Below are 18,838 nucleotides of genomic sequence, written 5' to 3' on the forward strand. Positions count from 1 at the left end.
TGACTATTATCCAAATTCTTTGCTTGAGAGCAAAACTTCAGATTCTGTTGAACCATTCGGTGTAAATCCACCTAAATGTGGTGGGACCCATATTAATTCGTCCCACCACATTTTTAAGCTCAGACGGGGGCTGCCGCTTTACTTCAGAGGCCAATTTACAGGAAAGAGCAGATCAGATTTGCATTGACTCACTCTCAGCTGCCAGAACAGTTCCCTAGGATTAACTTCATTTGATTTACAATGAAGAGTCAACTTGTTGGCTGAGTTTATCTTTCGTCTTTACTTTGTGCAACTTTGGATGTCCTCCTCGTGATTACTGCTGCGTCTTTCCCCATTTTGTGTCATTCAAGCTGTCAGGCTGAGCATTTTAGGTCGCTCACGTAGCAGAGTAAATCTTGCTGATGAAATGTGGCAGAATTTCCATGTGTATAGAAAGCTTTGGAGGAAGAATGGCAGGTAAAGATTTTTATGTCTTTGCCACAAGCAATAACGCTTTCAGCTCCAAAGCCCGATTGTAGAAGTCTTTTAAAAGCCTCGACCTTAGTTTTGATGGAGAATGATTGCAGCAAAATATTGAAGGATTACAGGGGGCTGCATATCTTTTTAAGATTCCATCCAAAAGTTGTTTGTGCTTTTATGTAATGGACTGAAAATGTTGAACTGGTACAAACAAAAACGATTGTCTTTTACAACTGCGAAGTTTGCGCCACCTGCTGAGAAATGTAATTGCCTGCAATTAAAAAATAAAAAACGTGATCCATTTATCACGTCGTAACAAGCACACTGCCGCATGCATAACGGGAGTCGCTAAAAGAAAAAAGAGTGATATTAATGGAGGTTGGAAGAGTCGTGTTTGTTTGTCGTGACGGTCGTGCAGCACAGAAATCTTTCTGAATAAGATTAATCATGGTGGGCTGGGCAAAGATTTGTGAATGCAAATTTTATTTTTAGTTATTTATTTATTTTTGGGTAATCTCGCACCTAGTATTCAATGCCGGTGATTAATCTGTTTACTGGTGCATGTGGAATGCAAAAATGATCACAATGCAGATTTATAAATAGATTTCTATTCTGGAAAGTACAAAGTTCTTGCTTCAGCGTCGTTTTCCTCTGCGTCTGAATGATTAATTGTTATGGAAGTCAATGTTGAGGCTTGATTGGCTAAAACCCGTTTTGTTGGTTGAAATCTCTCCTCGTGTTGCCATGTGATCCCTGCTAATGGGGGTGAGGAATCAAGGGGGCACTTATTTTGCATATAGAACGGGAGGATTGAGTTCCAGTCAGTAGTGGTCACTCCAGAAGCACTTGGAGGCAGATTCTAATTCCAGGTGTGAGCCAACGCACTTGTCTACTTTTGATCGAATCACCTGCGATGCATTTTAATAGCCAGGCTGAACACGACTGACCACATAGAAAGCCTTCATAACGCAGTTTTTAGAAAAAGCAGTGGCCTGAATCAGATGAAATTAGTTTGATATGAAAAGTTTAAGGAGACATTATGCATATTAATGTTGCGTCATGCTTTTTTTGTCACTATGCCACAAGAATCAATATATTACCTGCAGGTACAATGCCAGTGCGGTTTTGTTTACTGTGACAACATGGCCTTGCAATGAGCCCGGCAGCTATGACTAGCTTAGAGTGGTAAGACAAAAGGCAAACAACCAAAAAAATACACAAAGAGAATGAGTTATATTTTCCTCAGTGGCGGCAGCACTTCATCGCCAAACCGCTGAATTACACGGCATTTAAAGCTGGAAGCAGCGACGGGCAAGCGTCTCTCTTTTTTCTCATGCTTTTTAGAATATATCCACTTTTTGATCATATTACTTGCACTGTATGCGGTTTTTAATTGTCTTTTTTAAAATATTTTGTCATTCTTATTTTTTTATCCCATTTTAAATGTTTTATCTCTTTGTTTTCAAATGCCTTTAATCATGTAAAGCACAATAAATTTGCTTTGTTTTGCCCACGTTTGCATTACTGCATGAGACAATTTTGCAGCAACAGGTGCGAAATGATATGTGAAAGTGTGACATGTCACTTTGCACTCTGGGAAGTCTTTTATGTGGGTACTATTACTAAATGCAGTTGTGCTTGATTTCAGTGTTATTTATGTTGCTTCAAAGGCAAATAACAACAAACCATCCCAGCCTGGTCGGCAATAATTGGCAAGTTAGAGGAACATTGTCGTAACACATTATGTCAAATGTCAGGCCTAAAGCAAACCAGTATAATCATAGTTTTACCATAATTTAATTGAAGTAAACCATTTACCATAATTTCTTTGGCACTATGGTGGAGTAATTCATTTTTTAGGGTTAAATACTGAGTGTGTGTATGAAAACTGGGACAAATTTTGATGAAATAAATATTCAAAATCTACTTAAAACTGGCATAAGAAAACCATGATTTTATTGTGTTTTTGTAAAATCATTTAAAAAGCCAGTTTTTACAGAAAGCACATTTTCTTCCAACCCCCCCTTCTGACCAGAATTTATTCCCTCAAGTGCTACTGTACATCTCTACGGTGTAGATGACGCTTTAAGCTCTGACTTTGGGTCACTAAGTTAATTAGGGGTCATCCTGGAGTGAGTGACACCCCAAAGGAAGGTATGATGGGGCAGAGTAAGCTTTGAAAAACGAAATGGTGAGATAACAAGTGGCAGTCGAGCGTAAGGACCTGATAATTGACTCAAACGATGATGTCGTTAGAGAAGTTTTTGCTGTGATTTTCAGAATCCCAATGAGGTTTTCATCAGATAATTTAAGACGCCACCACAGACTCTGTTTAAATTCTTCACAAGCAAGTGCCCTTCTCCGCACGACGGGCGCTCCTGAGCCCTGCGGAGCCAAAGCAATTTTTATGGCCGGGTGAGCAGTAATGTTCCCCTTTTTAAAGCTATTCATGGTACAATAAGGCTTAACATTTTTATTTGAAGACTCGGCGCGGTATTGCTGAGGGAGACTCAACTCACATTTATGGTGTGCGGATGTGAGACTTGGGTAGTAAAGAAAAAAACAAACCAAAAAAAAAAAACAGTTTATGATGTTTCTACATTTTTATAGAGAAAAAAGAAGTGACCCAGAGCCTGGAAAATTACACCTCCAAGTGCCCGGGTGGAATGGAGGTCATCACCCTACCGGATGGCCTTAAACTCCCGCCGGTTCCTTTTACTAAGCTTCCGATTGTCCGGTAAGTCAGCATTTTCAATTGAAGAATTACAACACGGAAATACGCTCACTGGACACTTCACGAGAAACGACACAAATCTAATGAGCTTCAAATACAGGAGCCGACTCATCTACGTATAATCCAGCGAAGCCCCACCGCAACACAACCACTATAACATTAATTTGCGCATAAATAAAGATTTCTCGCAGTACCTTTCAAAATGTGGCATTATTGTCTTTGTATAGGCAGAATATATATAACTGACGAAAAGTAAGGAATATTGCGCTTTCGGGGGTATTTTCAGGATGTACCGTATTTTCCGCACGATAAGGCGGACCTAAAAGCCTTTAATTTTCTCAAAAGCCGACGGTGCGCGTTGTAACGCGGTGCACCTTATACTGTATGTGGATCAATATTGAGCCTTTAGTGCACCTCTATCTAATGGATGCATAACATAGCCCCAGCCTCTATTGTAGCGTCTATTCTATGCGCCTTATAATCCAGTGCGCCTTATATATGAGAAAAGTTTTGAAATAGGCCATTCATTGGCGGTGCCCCTTATAGTGCGGAAAATTTACGGGTGGACTTTAGAATGCATCTCTTCAGTGTTTCTTGATATTTTGCACAATTTCCTGTTCTCTCACAAGGACAGAATATTTCCAATGACTTTCTGTGACTCTTCCAGTCTTCCTTTACACACACATCTCTCTTCAAATGCCAGATTCTGTGATGTTAAAAAAATGAGACAAGACAAATTATTTCAAAACTTGTTTCCCCGTTTCATTTGCATATGTTTGGTGCGATCGCAACACCTGCTCGTCACGAAAAGAACATAGTGAAGCAATTTTGGGGGCAGCGTCACATGTTTTTCTATAGCTGGCCCCGATGGAGGAACTTTCAAACATTTCAAAAATGGCGATACATGTTTCCCAGAGAAAAAGAATTGAAAATGGGAAAATCCTACTTGAACAAGTGAAATTGATTTGGGGTTAACCCATTCATGGGCAGAGTGGCAATTATTTGCCTCATTGAGATAAAAATCTCCTAACGGGTCGCAATCAAGGAAATAACACTACTTTTTCGTTTAACGCATAAAAAAAAGGGCAAAAAAGATGTACCTTCTCGCGGGCAGCGTCCCAAAAACGGGACGGGTATGTTATCAGTTCTGCAAAATGGTACATACTAGAGATATGTTTATTAATTAATTCTTATTCTAGAACGACACGTACGCATTAATAATACTGATAGATTAGCATTTTGAAGTTAAACTTGGTTGCATACTGACCTTTCTCCCTTTCCTCTCTTGGAAAACGCTCCATGTGTACTTGAAGCAGCCATGTTGGGTCAGGAAGGAAAGGGAAATAACTCCGTGCTAACTTTGACCGACGAGTTATCCTCTCCTGATACCATATTATGGCTTCAGATTAAAACACTAAAATATTTTGATATTCTGAAGGATATAATGGGTGAAAATCATGATGTCCCAAAAATGGGACGGTGCCCACAAATTTAATAAGAGGTGCGGCATCTATGCACTAACTCATATTTGAAATCAGTTGTAATGTGATTGGTTGTTCTAAAAAAATAACAAAATAAACACCACACCCCTAACAGAAGCTTCAAGCCAACTAAAGTTGAGCAAAAAAATACTCTCTCGGAATAAAAGTCTTTTTTTTAACCCTGATTTCCATTATGTCTATTAGGTCGGTGAAGCTTCTTAACCTCCCGGTGAGTCTGCGTCCTCACAAGGTGAAAGGCCTGCTGGGTCCCAAGGTGTCCACGGCCAGCCCCTTTATCTACTCGCCCATCGTCATGCACAACAGAGGAGAGGAGCGCTGCAAGAAGATCGGTAAAACCTCTTGCCACAACACGCGGCGATTCATTCCTGGGCCAAAGGGTGTCATCGTATGTCCTTGAAATGATCAGGCGAGGAGGTGCACTTGACTGCACAAAGCTTTACATGTCGGGCAACAAAAGAGCCTCGGCTTCGAATTGATTAAATATTCCGGTTGTCGGCGTGACGATGGAACTTCGCTTCACTGGGCGCGCTCGCGCCACTTGAGGCTTATCTCGTGCGGCCTTATCAAATAAGATGAGCATTTGGCGACTTTTATAATCCCACCTTAATTATGCCGAGATGATATTAGCCGACGGCTGTTATCTCCCTCTGCAAATATTCGGTACCTAGAGTCACTGTGTCCTCTCCTCTTCTAATGGTGCATCATTTGTGCAGAGGAAATGCGGAATGTTGACATACTGACTATGATTTATTTGCACAGAAATAACAATAAAAACAATTAGATCCATGTATAATTAAATATGCCTGTAGCCCTGTCATGGGACACTTGTACTATAAATGTGTGACGTTTTCCATCTCTATCAAATTGGGCCTTACTCTCATTCAAAGCTATTTCTTTTAATTTAATTACCGTAATTCCCGGCCTACAGAGCTACATGCATACGCCGCAGCTGTCTAAAAGCCGCATGTGCCCACAGTAAAACACGAGAAAGACGGTACACAGAGAGTTTAACATTAGCCCCGCCGTGTTAACGCCAGCGCAGCGCTAACAGGGCCTGTTTAAAAAAAAAAAAAAAAAACATACTGGTAAAAATGACTAAGACATGGCAGTAACACGCTAGTGCAGCGCTAACAAGGCCCGACCGGTAAAAGTCACTTTCTCGGCACATATATTCCACCGGTCTCACTCTTACCTTTTCCGCTTGAGTGCCCCCTTGCGGCCGTTAGAAAAAAAATGCACAAATTAGCTGGATCACCCATAAACCCCAGGGTTGGGAGTGTGTGAAAAAGGTCACGGCTTATAGGCTGGAATTGGTATACATTTACTTCTATTTAGTTACATTTTAATGAGCAACACAACATGCAAATATGATGCAATGTTTCGAGTAATATATATTGCTACATCTACTAATACAGTGCATTTTTTTCCCGTGTGGAATGCTAATAAATGCGTACAAGAACAGGCTAGTTTCTGCAACACAGGCTACGGAAGCTTCGCACAAATCTTCAAGCGAGATGTTACAAACCCAAAAAAAACATGTGGACACATTTTCTACTACACCACTGGAACGCTGAAGTGTTACGAGACTTCGGGGACCAATCTGGAAACGACCCCCCCCCCCTCCTCCCGGGAGCTCTCTGCCAGTTGATGAGGTTTTGATTGTCCCCTCACATTCCTAAAGCATCTCTTAGCAGCGAGGAAAAGTACAAATGGAGTGCCAGGATGTCGGGATGGCTGTGAGCGTGCATTCATCGCCGCTAACTCATGCCAAGATCATGCCCGATTGTCAGTCTTGTAGTGTCTTAACCCCGCGATGGAGCTGGCAACATTAAAGACTTTTAAGAACAAACGGGGCGCTTTTGAGTGTCTTGTGATCAGTGGATTACGCGCACGAAGAATCTACTCTGGGGAACTTCATTAGGCTCTCACAGTGGCGCACTTCTAAACCTTTACAGCCTCAGAGCTTGTGTTCATGTTCCACTTGGGGGTTTTACTGATCGCCGGCTCAAGTCATTAATATTCCGAGCAACACGACTACAAATGATGGCTTGCGGGTATGCCGTATACGCTATATGATGTTTTCTTAATCTTCAAGATACATTCTGTATGTCGGATTGACGTGAACGCATAAAACAAAGGCTTTGCGTTCCCTCTGATCTTTGCGATGGTGGCTTTTATCTGATCTGCTGTCCCACATGATGCAGGTCGCGGTTTACGCACAAAATGACATCCCTGCTGTGTCGCATGTAAACACGATGTGATTATTTTTGCAAAAAGCGTCACCAATTTGTTTGTGTGTGGCCCACTATAATCCCTCTTCCATTTTCCATACCCGTGTATTCCCGATTATTCCATCTTGTTTCACACTGATAGCTGGCTAATTATGTTATTGTTCAACTTTCCTACTTAATACTTCAACCTAGCCACCATTCCTCACCACTGTTCTGCAGGGGTGTCATAAACTCATTTTTGTCATGGCCAACATGATAGTTATGGTTTTCTTCAGAGGGGTGTTATGACTAAAAAAAAAAAACAAAACAAAACGTATACCAGCCATATAATCATCTCATTATATTGTCACACATAATTTACAGTACTTGACTGTAGCTGCAGTTTTGTTTTGAAGTGCTCCTCTATAAATACAGTTTGAGACAAATCAATTTCCCATTCATTTAATTATTATATTTTTCACAGGAAATTTAATTTGAAATTAGAAGTTAGAAGTTAAGTTGCTGGTTTTGTGAACACGCAAAAGCCATGTCTTATATATCATATTTCTTTGACGCCATCAGCGATCGAACGTAAGGAAGCAGCCTCATTTAGTCAGGCCATAGCCTTGTCTAATAGGGAAAAAAATGCTTAGTGCATCTTTAGGCACTTGTAAACCTTACTCACAGGTTCACGTTGCTGTTATTTCTGCAAAAAAAGAGGAATAAAACATGAACGATGTCGAAAGGGGTCAACCGTTGAGCTCAAACATTTTAGCTGAAAGAACCGATTCTCTCCCCTAACCCCCCCCATCAATCGGTTCCCTCCGAGAGAATGCCTGTGAGCCAGACCCTGGGTCCCACCAATCTCTCTTGTCATTCACACGTGTCTGTAGATGTATAAATTTCCCAAGGTGGGTGGCTAAGCGAGTTGGCCTTCCGTGAAACCCTTTTCCTCAAAACCCCTCCAGGTTTGCTAGAGACTCCAACATCTTAGCAGTTGACTGAATGTGAAAGTTTTGGTCTACACAAATCAGAAATGATGGATACTCCACTGCTTGTCTGTAACATTTGAAATGAAATCAAAGTGAGATGAAGCTAAATCTCGTTACAGTTGTTTGTTCTATCCGTCTCATCAACATTAAGTGACATCTTCGATATTGTTCCAGACATCCCACCAATGTTAGACCTCGCGACATCACAATTATTGGCGTCTTGCAGAAAGGAAATTGATTGGCTGTCTTTTTCTTTGTTTTTTTTTTTTTATTTTTCTTTAGACTTCCAGTGGGTACAAGGAGATGTTTGCGAGGTGCAGCTCATGGTCTACAACCCCATGCCGTACGAGCTCCGCGTAGAGAACGTGGTCAGTGGCATCCGTGACACTCTCTCTTCCAATCTCCTGATGTTTTTCGTCATCTCAAAAAAAAAAAAAAAAAAAAAGTTTTAAAAAGCAATCTACAGAAACATTCGATTCTTGACCGCTCGACCCCGTCAAGTCATACTTCTTCATCGTGGCTTGCCTAATTAAGATCCCTTAAAAGCTTTTTTGGACAATTTAATACTGTGTCGGCTCGAGGTGGGAGCGTACTCCTCACTGCTTGACAGTAAGAGGCCATCAGGGGAGCATCCCACCGCGCATGCTGCATTACTTTTATGGCTTCGCACAACCCCTCCTGTCAGAGTCGATAACTCCTATACCGAGGTACAAAAGACCCTTCGTCTTTTTTTCCCCCGTATAGGGTGAAGTTTAAATTGAGCAATCGGCCAGTCTCTCCTCTCTTTTATCGTTTAATAGCACCCTGGAAATGGCAGCTCTCTAAGTGGAAAGCGTTTCCCTTTTCAAGAAACACCAACACAGATAACGCGAACCGTGATAAATATTCCAAATGTTTCTTTCAGGCAAATTTTGTGGAATATTATCCAATCAAATATCTAACCATGTTGTCAGGCGGGAAAAAGGTGAGATCATTTGTCGTTGTATTTGCTGGTTTCATATGGTTTATTTTATATTTTTGATCCCCCTCTTTTGATACATGAAAGAATCATTGCCTGAATACATCTACATTGTAGTTTATGTTCAATACATTGCATTTAATCTTTAATGATTAAAATGATTTCTATTGCCAGTTATAACATTTGCAGTTTATCCTTTAATTTCACTCAGTTAACGCTGTACATCCTGATTTTCATCTCTTTCATATAGGAGGCGTAGAAATGTTTTTTTTTTACCTGAGGACCCCTGTATCTATGACTCAATATTGGCATAAAAGATTACAAAATGTTGTAGTTGTTGAGAAATTGGTGAATCCATTGAATAATGTTAGCAAGCAGAAGAGGTGCTCTTAATTTATTGACAACGAGGCTGCAGCCTGAGGAAGAACAAAACCGCGTCACTAATGGGAAGCACATCTACCCTACGGCAGGCTGCGTTATTTGGTTCAATAGAGACGATTTTCATTTTGTATTGAACAGAAACAGAAATGGCTGAATAATTGATCCTTAGTTTTCTCCACCATCGATCAAGGGTATCTAGTCCAATGCAAATCCCTACAATTATATTTTATGCAAATTCCGACTTAATTCTAGCTCTTAACTCTTCTTCCTCCCAGCTATGCAATTTCTATCCATGCAGTTATGTACTCAGAAAGCTTGCTAAATGTTCGCCCAGGGAAAAAAAAAACATATTTTTACTGTGTATCTTCCAAGAGGATAAAAACATTGGATGCAGTGTGCTATTTTTCATGAGTGTTGCCTGCACGTATTTGTGACATTTGTGACACAAAAAATATGTCACAGCTTCCGAGTGAAGCTTAATTGCCATATAAAGATATTACAGATATTGGTTGTTGGATTTACCACTCTGCCATCTGTGTTGTTGCGTGAGTTGCCGAAAATGGCCCGGGAGGAAAACAATGTCTCTATTTCCAGGTGGGATCGTTCTCGAAAGTGATTACACCAAATCGAGAGATATTTGCCATTCAATTTTCTCCAGTCATATTGCAATGTTGATTTCAAAGCCACCATAACGCTCACATTCCGAGCGCAGAGTTGAGGGTGGAGAAGGTCCAAAAATGATATCAGTAAATATTGCAGAAAAATCCAGCGTTGTCAAGTCTTGTCGACTTGAATGCTGTTTAAATTGTGGTGCCTCAGATTGGAATTGCAGCTTCCCAGACTGACGGGGTCAAACAGTGACAAGCGTTACATTAGCGCCCCCCCAAGTCTGGAGGTGAATTGATCAGGTAACAGATGGAGGCATAAGCCCCGCCGCAGCTGCACGGCAGCGGGTAACTTCGGGTGGTTTTGATGGCAGGAGAGGCTCACCGCCAAATGCAAGCAAGGATAACGCGACTGCTTGAGTTTGATACACAGCAGGTGTAAGACGCTGCAGGCCCGAGTTCACTGGTTCTGATTTTGTTAGCTTAATAACCTCAGTCATTTTTCACTGTCACAATATCAATAAAAAAAGAATAAAGCTTTTCTTTGCTCGAGTCATCCAGGTCGTAGTAATCTGAAAAGGTTGAGTCAAGGCAACTTGTTTTTACCTCTTTTTCTGCAAATGTCAACAATGACTGAAACACTTATAATATTGGGCTGATGAATTAATGTCTCTTTGTTTCCCATTTTTCTGACTGTGTACAGTAAACACCTGTGATCTACTATCACTTTGAAGCAAATAAAGGTTTAATTGTACATTTTTTTATTAAATTGAAAGTTATGCCCGTCATTACATTTTGCTGCCATAGATAGATGAACATACATTTCATACATTATTTGGATTACATTTTTTTTTCCAATCACCTAAAGTTAGATCATCTCTGCACACCTGATTACCACCATAGAATCACCACATTAATGTATCATATATGCACCACAATTCACACATTGCACAGTTTTTCAATAGGTGTTTTTTCAAACATTTAGTGTTTGACGTGGGTAGTTTTACGTCAGCGCGTCAAGTTTAATGTATTGACTGTTTTGAAGAGCCTCCCCCCCCCCTTCCTACAATGACATATATGCTAATTTTGCCACTTAAAAATCAAAACATATTACATTATATAACATAAACATTGTGTCACTTGAACCATGAAGCGTAAATCCAGCCCAAGTCAACATCTTGTTGCTCGTTGAGTAGTAGATGTGTTACACTGGCCTTGTATAAGAGCAATAGTATCACCATCATCATTATTATTAGGACTGGCCGTTTGTCAGAGAACTATCCCCGAACAACACACTTTGAGTGATTTTTAAAACAAGTCCATCAACAACAGCTCAAACAATACAATTTACGGCTGTGATCGTTACCGTTAGTAAAACAGGGTAATTACCCTTTTCAGGGGCGGAACGCTAATGAAGGATTTCCAATAGGTTAGGCGGCGATACTCGCCGCTACTTTGCGCCTCACTTCCAATTATAGCAAGGACGTTCTTAATCAAAGCACCTCAAAAGCTTCTGCGTCTTAGGGGGGCCTTTTACTTCGTGAGGTAGCGTCTGCTGTTACGGATTGATGCAGTCGTTGCGTCACCGCGGTCTGTCTCGTGCAGCGCCCGCTGAGAATGTAAATGCGATCTGTCAGAGGGGGCTTGATTGAACAATGCACGGAACTGATTTCAGTGGGTGTACGCTTCCAGTGTGTCATTTGAATGTTGTGTGTACTAATAGTAGTACTTAGCCACATAAAAGCGCAGAAAAGTGCAGTCAGTCCTTTAAAAATGAAGTCATCCATCACAGTTATGTTCCAGATCTATCTGCAGCATGTGAAAATCTACAATTATTTCAGCAGTTGATTCCTTAGAATACCTTGCCAACATGCCTTAAAAAGATTCAAATTTGTTAAAAATCACCTCACAAACACAGTTGAAAGAAAATTTTCAAGATAGTTTTACCCCTCCCAAACAAATTTCTTGCATCGTATTAAAGACAATCTTGCGTCTTTTGTCGTCGACCTCTACAAAGATTGACATTTGACTAGACAGGGTCATTTCACAATATTGTGTGCATCCATGTTAATCTTCCCTTCATTATGTGTCAGTTATGCAGTTTTGATGCATTACTCCAAAAGTCATTTATTTCGTTTTAAACTCGAGAATCAAATGACCAGTTTTGCCTAAAATAAGTTTTTCAATGCATTTCAAATAATTTCTTTGGTTCTGAGAGGCTGTCTGTTATCACAAAAACACCTAATAATGAAACATTAATTCCCTCAAAAAAGTCTAAAAATAAATGTGAAGTTTCACTGTAGACCAGTAACATTATTATAATACAAAAAATGCATTTGTACCAAAAGAGGCTACCTCCCTCAAAGACGCCTCGCCCGTACCAACCTTAACCCACTTTAGCATAGTCTACAATCTAAATGTCTACACACCCTTTGATGAAATGCCTCTAGATAAATAATTTCAAAACTTTTTCTACTGTTTACATGACCTCTAACCTGAACAAATATATGCATTTTTTATAGGTCACATTAATGTACTACAAACACTCCAAGAATAATGTCTTCATGTGTTGATTGTAGTTTGGTGTTGTCTAATCAGTGATGTTCAGTAAATTGATCCTTCCTCCATTCTCCGCCGGTCCACTTAGGGTTTGCTGACCTCCGGAGTCGAGTTCGAGTCCCTCCCTGCTGCGCTGTCCCTGCCTGCAGAGTCCGGCCTCTACCCCGTCACTTTAGTGGGCGTGCCACGAACCTCTGGCAACATCACGGTCAACGGTGAGTCCCATCTGATCTGATCTTAAATATTTATAAACCCCATCAGCAAATTGACAGTTATAGGTAGAACTAGGAACGAGGCTGCATGAGTAAAGTAACTTCAAGTTGAACACAACTGCCTTCCACTGGTATATGACATTTGCGCTACTTTTGATTCAAGGCTACCACACTTCGGTGTTTGGCGTGAGCAGCGATTGCCTACTGGAAGGTCTGCCCGGCGTCAAGACTGATGGATGCCTCGTGGAGGTCATCCCATCACTTCCTCGTCTCCAGCTCAGTACATCACTGCCACGGTGAGAGGGAACATTTTTATCCTTTCGCTGTACACGCATTACATCTGCCTACCAGGTCAGTGTATTAAGAATGTTTGCTTGAGGGCTGGGGATTAGGCTGAGGAAAAAATCAGTGCATTTTTATAGATGATTTTCTTCCTTTTGTTAATAGTTTGGCCGTGGTGAAGGCCTGAGGTCCAGACTGTATCCAGAGGTGTCAAACATTTGACAACCAATGCGACTGCCCCCACAAAATGTAACGGATTCACTGCCACGCTTCTGCAAAGTTCGTAAATTGGCTTTGTGGTTTTTGCGTTATCCTATGAACGGACGAGCAAACAAAAGAAGACAGTAGACGCTTTTGCTAAGCCGTGCTTGGCGTAGGCAGCGACTACTCCAAGTTCTGTGTTGTTTTTGTTGTCATGTCTTGTCGGGAGCTTTGTTCAACGGTACTCCACAATTAGCAGAGATTCCAGCAAGTACACATTTTGCCACTCTGGATTTATAAGAAGGCATCCTATTTTGTTGATATGTGCATCACGCAGGCTTCCCCTGTGAGCAACATGAGAGTGGGGAATTAATTGAATTACTGCGAGGAAACAAGTGTCTGATCCTGGTGAAAGCAGAACCGTGGCGAAAACTGTCATCCCTTCAAGTACAGCACTTTGGATGTTGATGATCTTTTTCTTCTTTTTTTCCTGCTTCCAAGAGTACTGTAGCAGAGAGATGCGGCAAAGAGAATACAAATGTAATAGGTGGCCTCCAGGGTGCTCTGATAGACTTTCAGTTTTGACATCAGAGGAGGCTCCTCAGCATTCAGAGCTCTCATCTTTTTTTTCGTTTCCCCTACACAACACAACTTTTAATACTTTTGTTTCTTCAACTAGCGCTTGGGATTAATTGGTGATGGCTTTTGTTTTCCATCGGGGGTCGACAATGTGTGACAGGACACATATGACCCACACTTTTCTTGAATCGGGCCCAGTGAGCAGTGACATTATCAAGCGTAATGTAATGATATTTGCATTATCGTAACAGTCTGTTTTTATGGATCAAATATGGCCCTTCAGCACAAAGGTGTTCCTGCCAGTGGTTAACGTGTCAATGTAGGACTACGCATCTTATTCTCCATTGAAGTTCTTTCTTCATCCACGCTCAGGTCGACCCACACACCTCAGCCCATGTCCAAAGAGGAGCTTTCCAGCACTGTGTCCATGCAGCTTTTCAACGGCGAGGGCCAGCAGATGACCATCACCTTGGAGAACATCGGCTGCGAGGACATCGAGAGTCTGGAGCTCGCCTCCAAGATAGTCACTACCAAAGGTTTGTATCCACCATCATGGAACGCATGTTAACGTAATTCTGTTCACGGAAGCATATTTGGAATGTAAACCTCAGGACACTTATCGGCTTTGCGTCAGTCCGGTCTCAGATGAGCTCGAGCCCAGAGAAGCTTGTATACTATATTTATTGCCATTTATTCTATGACTTTATACATGAAACGTATAATTATGTATTTTAATACGAATAAGTGTGTCGGAAAAGTGATGTATTTTCCTCAATTTACTGCCAAATATTTTGTTGAAATATTTCTACAAAATTCTCAAGAGAACAGACTTCAGGATCTCTGTTTACATTGCCACAAAATCAACGCTCATAGTTTTTAGTCATACATCTTCATATCCAGATGACTTTTCTTCATGCGCGGCGTCTCGTGTTAGAACGCCCGCCGTCATCCTCAGATCATTGCGGTCACTCGACATTATTTTGCAGTCTGACTTTCAGTCTGCCCCCCCCCACACACTTTTTTTTTCTCCTTTCTTCTCATTCTCAGTCAGTGTGAAAAATACGGAGCTATTTTTAGAAAGAACCCGCTTACACTTGTGCAGGTGATGTGGCGTATCGCCATTGTAGCAGTTCAGACTGTCCTTGGCTGCTATAAATGACTGTCATTGTTATTTTATGAGGCAGGTTAGCTGCAGTCCTCTCGTTTGTTACTACTGGTTTAGTGTGACCTTAACTGTAAAATCGACACTCTCTATCCTATATCATTACACATACTATTTTGGGTTAGATTTTTTTTTTCTCATATATATTCAAATTTGTTTCCTCTTTTACTTTTGATGTGCTTTCTAATAAGTGTCTTTTGACAGTCCACAGAATAATGTCCCTTACAAGCAATTAAAGATGCGCCACATCTGAACAAAGTGAGACCTTTTTAAGACCATTTTAATGGATGATCTCCATGTGGACATTGTGACAATACAGGGTTCCTTTTTTTTCCCCCCCGTGTCCCTTTTAATTAGGATTTTTTCCGCTCTTTTTTTTCTACTCGCACTTTATTCTGAAAGGTTTCGTGGATGTCTTTTTTTTAATTCGAATCAGACAGAGTGCTGATAACTTTGGGGTGGTGTGCCGGGAGAGGAGAAATAATTGTTTTCTAATGGCCTTTCTCTGAATGTGTCATATTGAACTTATGAGCGGAGTACTTGCAGACTGATTCTTAACACGTTTCTCAATTTTTAGGCGAATTTGCGAATGCTGTACAGCACATATGCGGTGGTTCTCTGTACTTGAAAACAGAAGCCGGGTAATAATAGCCTCATCTTTTTGCTCTTTTATTCTGATAGTGGAGTCAGATTTGTCATGGATGACAAATTAAAGGTCAGGTGTATAGGCCACAGTGTCACGAGGCAGCACCATGGTGACCGTCTGCATCATCAGTGGCCTTCACGCGACCGTGCCCTCACTCGCCCCCGCCTCCTCCGCACTAACCTGACAGCATGGACGGGTTTTCGTTTTAGTTTCTCGCTCTTGGCGCAGTTTTGAATTCTCTGTGAGTGCTGGATGAATAAAAGATGCACGAGTCACCACAGAAAGGCTGCGGGGCACAAAAAGATTGAGATTTTTGCACCACGAGCCACGCCGGCGTGAGGCGGGGTCCTCTTTTCTCCGAGGCGAAAAGAAGTTTGGCAACATTTGAGGCCCTGAATCTTTTTAACCTCTTTCATTCAATCCCATTGCTCCTCTTAAAACAAGATACACGATGCAAAATCTATATGAGATCTGTTGTTGGAGTTACATTAAATTAACATAATTGGATATAATCGCTAGTAATGAATTTATTCGCAGGGCTTTTCTACACACCTCCGGTTTAGGGCCCTCTCCTGTAGAGCCCAGCTTGTAGCTCATGTTTCGGGCTAGTGTGCATCAGAGATGCATTGTGTTAACGGTGCTTATTTATAGTCTGAGTATTGAAGTGACTGATTATCATGCTGCAGTATATCATCCCCAGTAACTAATCATATCTTCTATTTGTATGCACATGTGGAGAAGGTTAATCAATCAGCCTGATCTGTTTTATTTTTGATTTTTTTATACCCGGTGTATCTGGGCACATTAGACAGAGAAGACAGTTAAGATAGAACGCTCGACGCAGGGTGAGGCACGCCGATATATCCTCAAATGAGTGATAAACACAGGAATAATACAGTGTGTTTGTGTGACTTTCACATTAACTGCAAATTGTCTTCACTTTTAAAAATGTTGAGATATTGCCATCGGTTTTTGTCACCAATCCCCCTTTTAAAATAAATCGAATAATAGTTGAACAAACAGTTTTTACTGACTTCTCATTTCAGAACGAGTTATCCATCATTTTTCTGTGTATATGTAATAATAACAGGTGCTCATATTTCATATGGTTTCACAGCCATAAAGGCCCTGCTTCAGAGAGAAACCATAACTCCGATGTAGCTCGGGAGGAGAATGAGTTCGACACCCCTGCTTTTCATTCTAGTACAATTTCCACTAATAAACATGATTTGTTCTCATCAAAACAATTAGCAGAAATCCTGGTACTAACATCACTGAGGGAAGTGCCAAATTTAGAGCAGGAGAAACATCCAGGGAACGTCTAAACAACCTGCTGAACAAAAGTTTAATCCAGCGGACGCTTCGGCAAGTGACAAAGCTGTTCCTGTACCAACTTCAGGTTGGTCAAATGTGTCTAGCAGAAGTTTATGATGAACCCGAAGTTAGTCCAACTGAAATGTCATCACTTTCCAAAGCATCTCCTGAATCAGGCTTTTTTTGTTTGGTGTTTTCCATTTGTGGTGGTAAGAGCAGGTGGGATGCTGTTATTTGACAAAAACAGATCCTGTTTTGAGAAACTTGCCAAGGAGTAAATTGTATTACACATAGGACCAGAGTTACGGCCATAAAGCTTCTCAAACTGCAGTCGAGTACAAAAAAAACAACCAACTCTTGTCAAATTCTGTTACTGCTTTAGTTGGAGTCACAATCACGTCATCAAGCGAATGACTTTGCGGTCGTATCTCTCGCCCTCTCTGCTCATTTACCTCCTTTCTGTCTTTACTTCACAGAGTTTGAATGTGTTGAGAAGGGTGTTTTTCATCAAAAAAAAAAAAAATCCATTGCCATTAAAAAAGTTAGCGGTGTGGATGCAGAGCTCACGTTGCGACCGAGCGTTAAAATATGCCTGCCTGTTGCTCCCATCCCCGGGAACAGGAGTGGCTCACCTGCACACAGCGAACACATGCTTTATTCAGGTGATGCATCATTCATTTGATGCTCCGGGCTCAAGTGGATGCAGCTGAGTCATTCCTCGCTGGCGTAAATTACAGCCTGGCGTCGAGCTGCAGACGTGAGAGCGCGGTGGGCCAATCAGCGGCTTTGTTATCTCAGAAGGCAACCACCCCCCCAAAAAAAAAAAAAAAAACAAAAAAAAAACCTGAAAACAAATTATGTTACCCGGCCCTTGTCACATTGCATTTTTTCCTGTTTTAGACTCGTTTATAGTGGACTGCTTCACTAGCAGCAAGTGTGAACTACGGTGCTACCCCATGATATTGCAGCTCACCCACCGGTGCCCCGTTACATCGCAGAATTTTTGTGGAACACATCTCTTTGTCTACAGAGATATCTTGGGAATTTGTATTGCTTTTATGTGTGTGTGGGGTGGGAAGCCAAAGTTGCTGATGAACCTTTAAGAGGTTTATTGCAAAATCCAGACACTGAACCCCTTTTCATTGCTTTGGATAGGTTACAGACCTGCTTGTGATGGATGAAAATCAACAATATGGAGAGAACATGTTAAAAAATGACAAAACTTGCTGTCAAAAATGGCAGACTATCTTGAAACGAATGGAAAGAAACGACTCGCCTGCCAATACTCCAAACAAGTCAAAAGCTGTTTGCTTTTCATCACTCCCAAATGACTTTTACTGTAAAATTTACACCTGAAACAAGTTATTGTTTCAAACATTGTGTGAAACACCAAAATGCTCAACCAAGGAATCGAATTTCATCTAACAAATGTCCACCAGCTTGATGCTAACAAACAACGTGGAACTTGATAGACGGGCTAACAAGAATTGGTATCGATGATCATGGAATGGTAAACCTTTAAACAATTCGTAATTTGACAAACACAAAGCATACATACGTATTGTCACTCATCTGCTCTGTGGGAACAATGACAATTAATGGAATTAGGAAACTATTCTGCCTCAAAATAATTCTACACTTAAAGGTGCACAACTCAAATTTCAGCCTTGGATATATACTCTGATAGCCCATAAAAAAAGATTGCTCGAAAATCTGTGGAATACGGGCATGAACAGGGCGCAAATGACTTGCCGTGCTAAGTTTTTAATTGAGTTTTTGTCCCTTGTGTGTGCAGAGAAAGTGTTTGGGGAGTTTCTGACGTGGGACCTGGGGGATGTTTCATCTCACATGCCTCTTAAACCCGGCCAGGCTGTCACGTTGACAGTCGACATTAATGTCAAACTGGACTTCTCCGGCCAGGAGAACCTGTTGCAGGACCTCAATGACGGTAAACTGACTCTTCTTAAACTAATTAAAAAAAACAAAAAACAATTAGCCTGCTGTTTTGCTCTTCCTGAGAACTCCACGTCTACCGTGGAAAC

At 41.1% G+C, this 18,838-nt stretch overlaps 1 protein-coding gene across 3 annotated transcripts in view; it reads left to right on the forward strand.

Annotated features, from left to right (window-relative positions):
• Positions 1–18,838, forward strand: part of trappc9 (trafficking protein particle complex subunit 9) — a 107,963-nt gene that overhangs the window by 17,819 nt on the left and 71,306 nt on the right. For all 3 annotated transcript variants that reach the window (XM_061815205.1, XM_061815194.1, XM_061815213.1), the window contains 7 exons: positions 3,070–3,196; positions 4,879–5,024; positions 8,180–8,265; positions 12,489–12,615; positions 12,776–12,908; positions 14,047–14,210; positions 18,592–18,744. In XM_061815205.1, the coding sequence (XP_061671189.1) occupies positions 3,070–3,196; positions 4,879–5,024; positions 8,180–8,265; positions 12,489–12,615; positions 12,776–12,908; positions 14,047–14,210; positions 18,592–18,744 (936 nt within the window). The remainder of the gene's footprint in view (positions 1–3,069; positions 3,197–4,878; positions 5,025–8,179; positions 8,266–12,488; positions 12,616–12,775; positions 12,909–14,046; positions 14,211–18,591; positions 18,745–18,838) is intronic.

The sequence above is a fragment of the Syngnathoides biaculeatus genome, chromosome 1 (genome assembly GCF_019802595.1).
Source record: "Syngnathoides biaculeatus isolate LvHL_M chromosome 1, ASM1980259v1, whole genome shotgun sequence".
NCBI classification, from domain to species: Eukaryota; Metazoa; Chordata; class Actinopteri; order Syngnathiformes; family Syngnathidae; genus Syngnathoides; species Syngnathoides biaculeatus.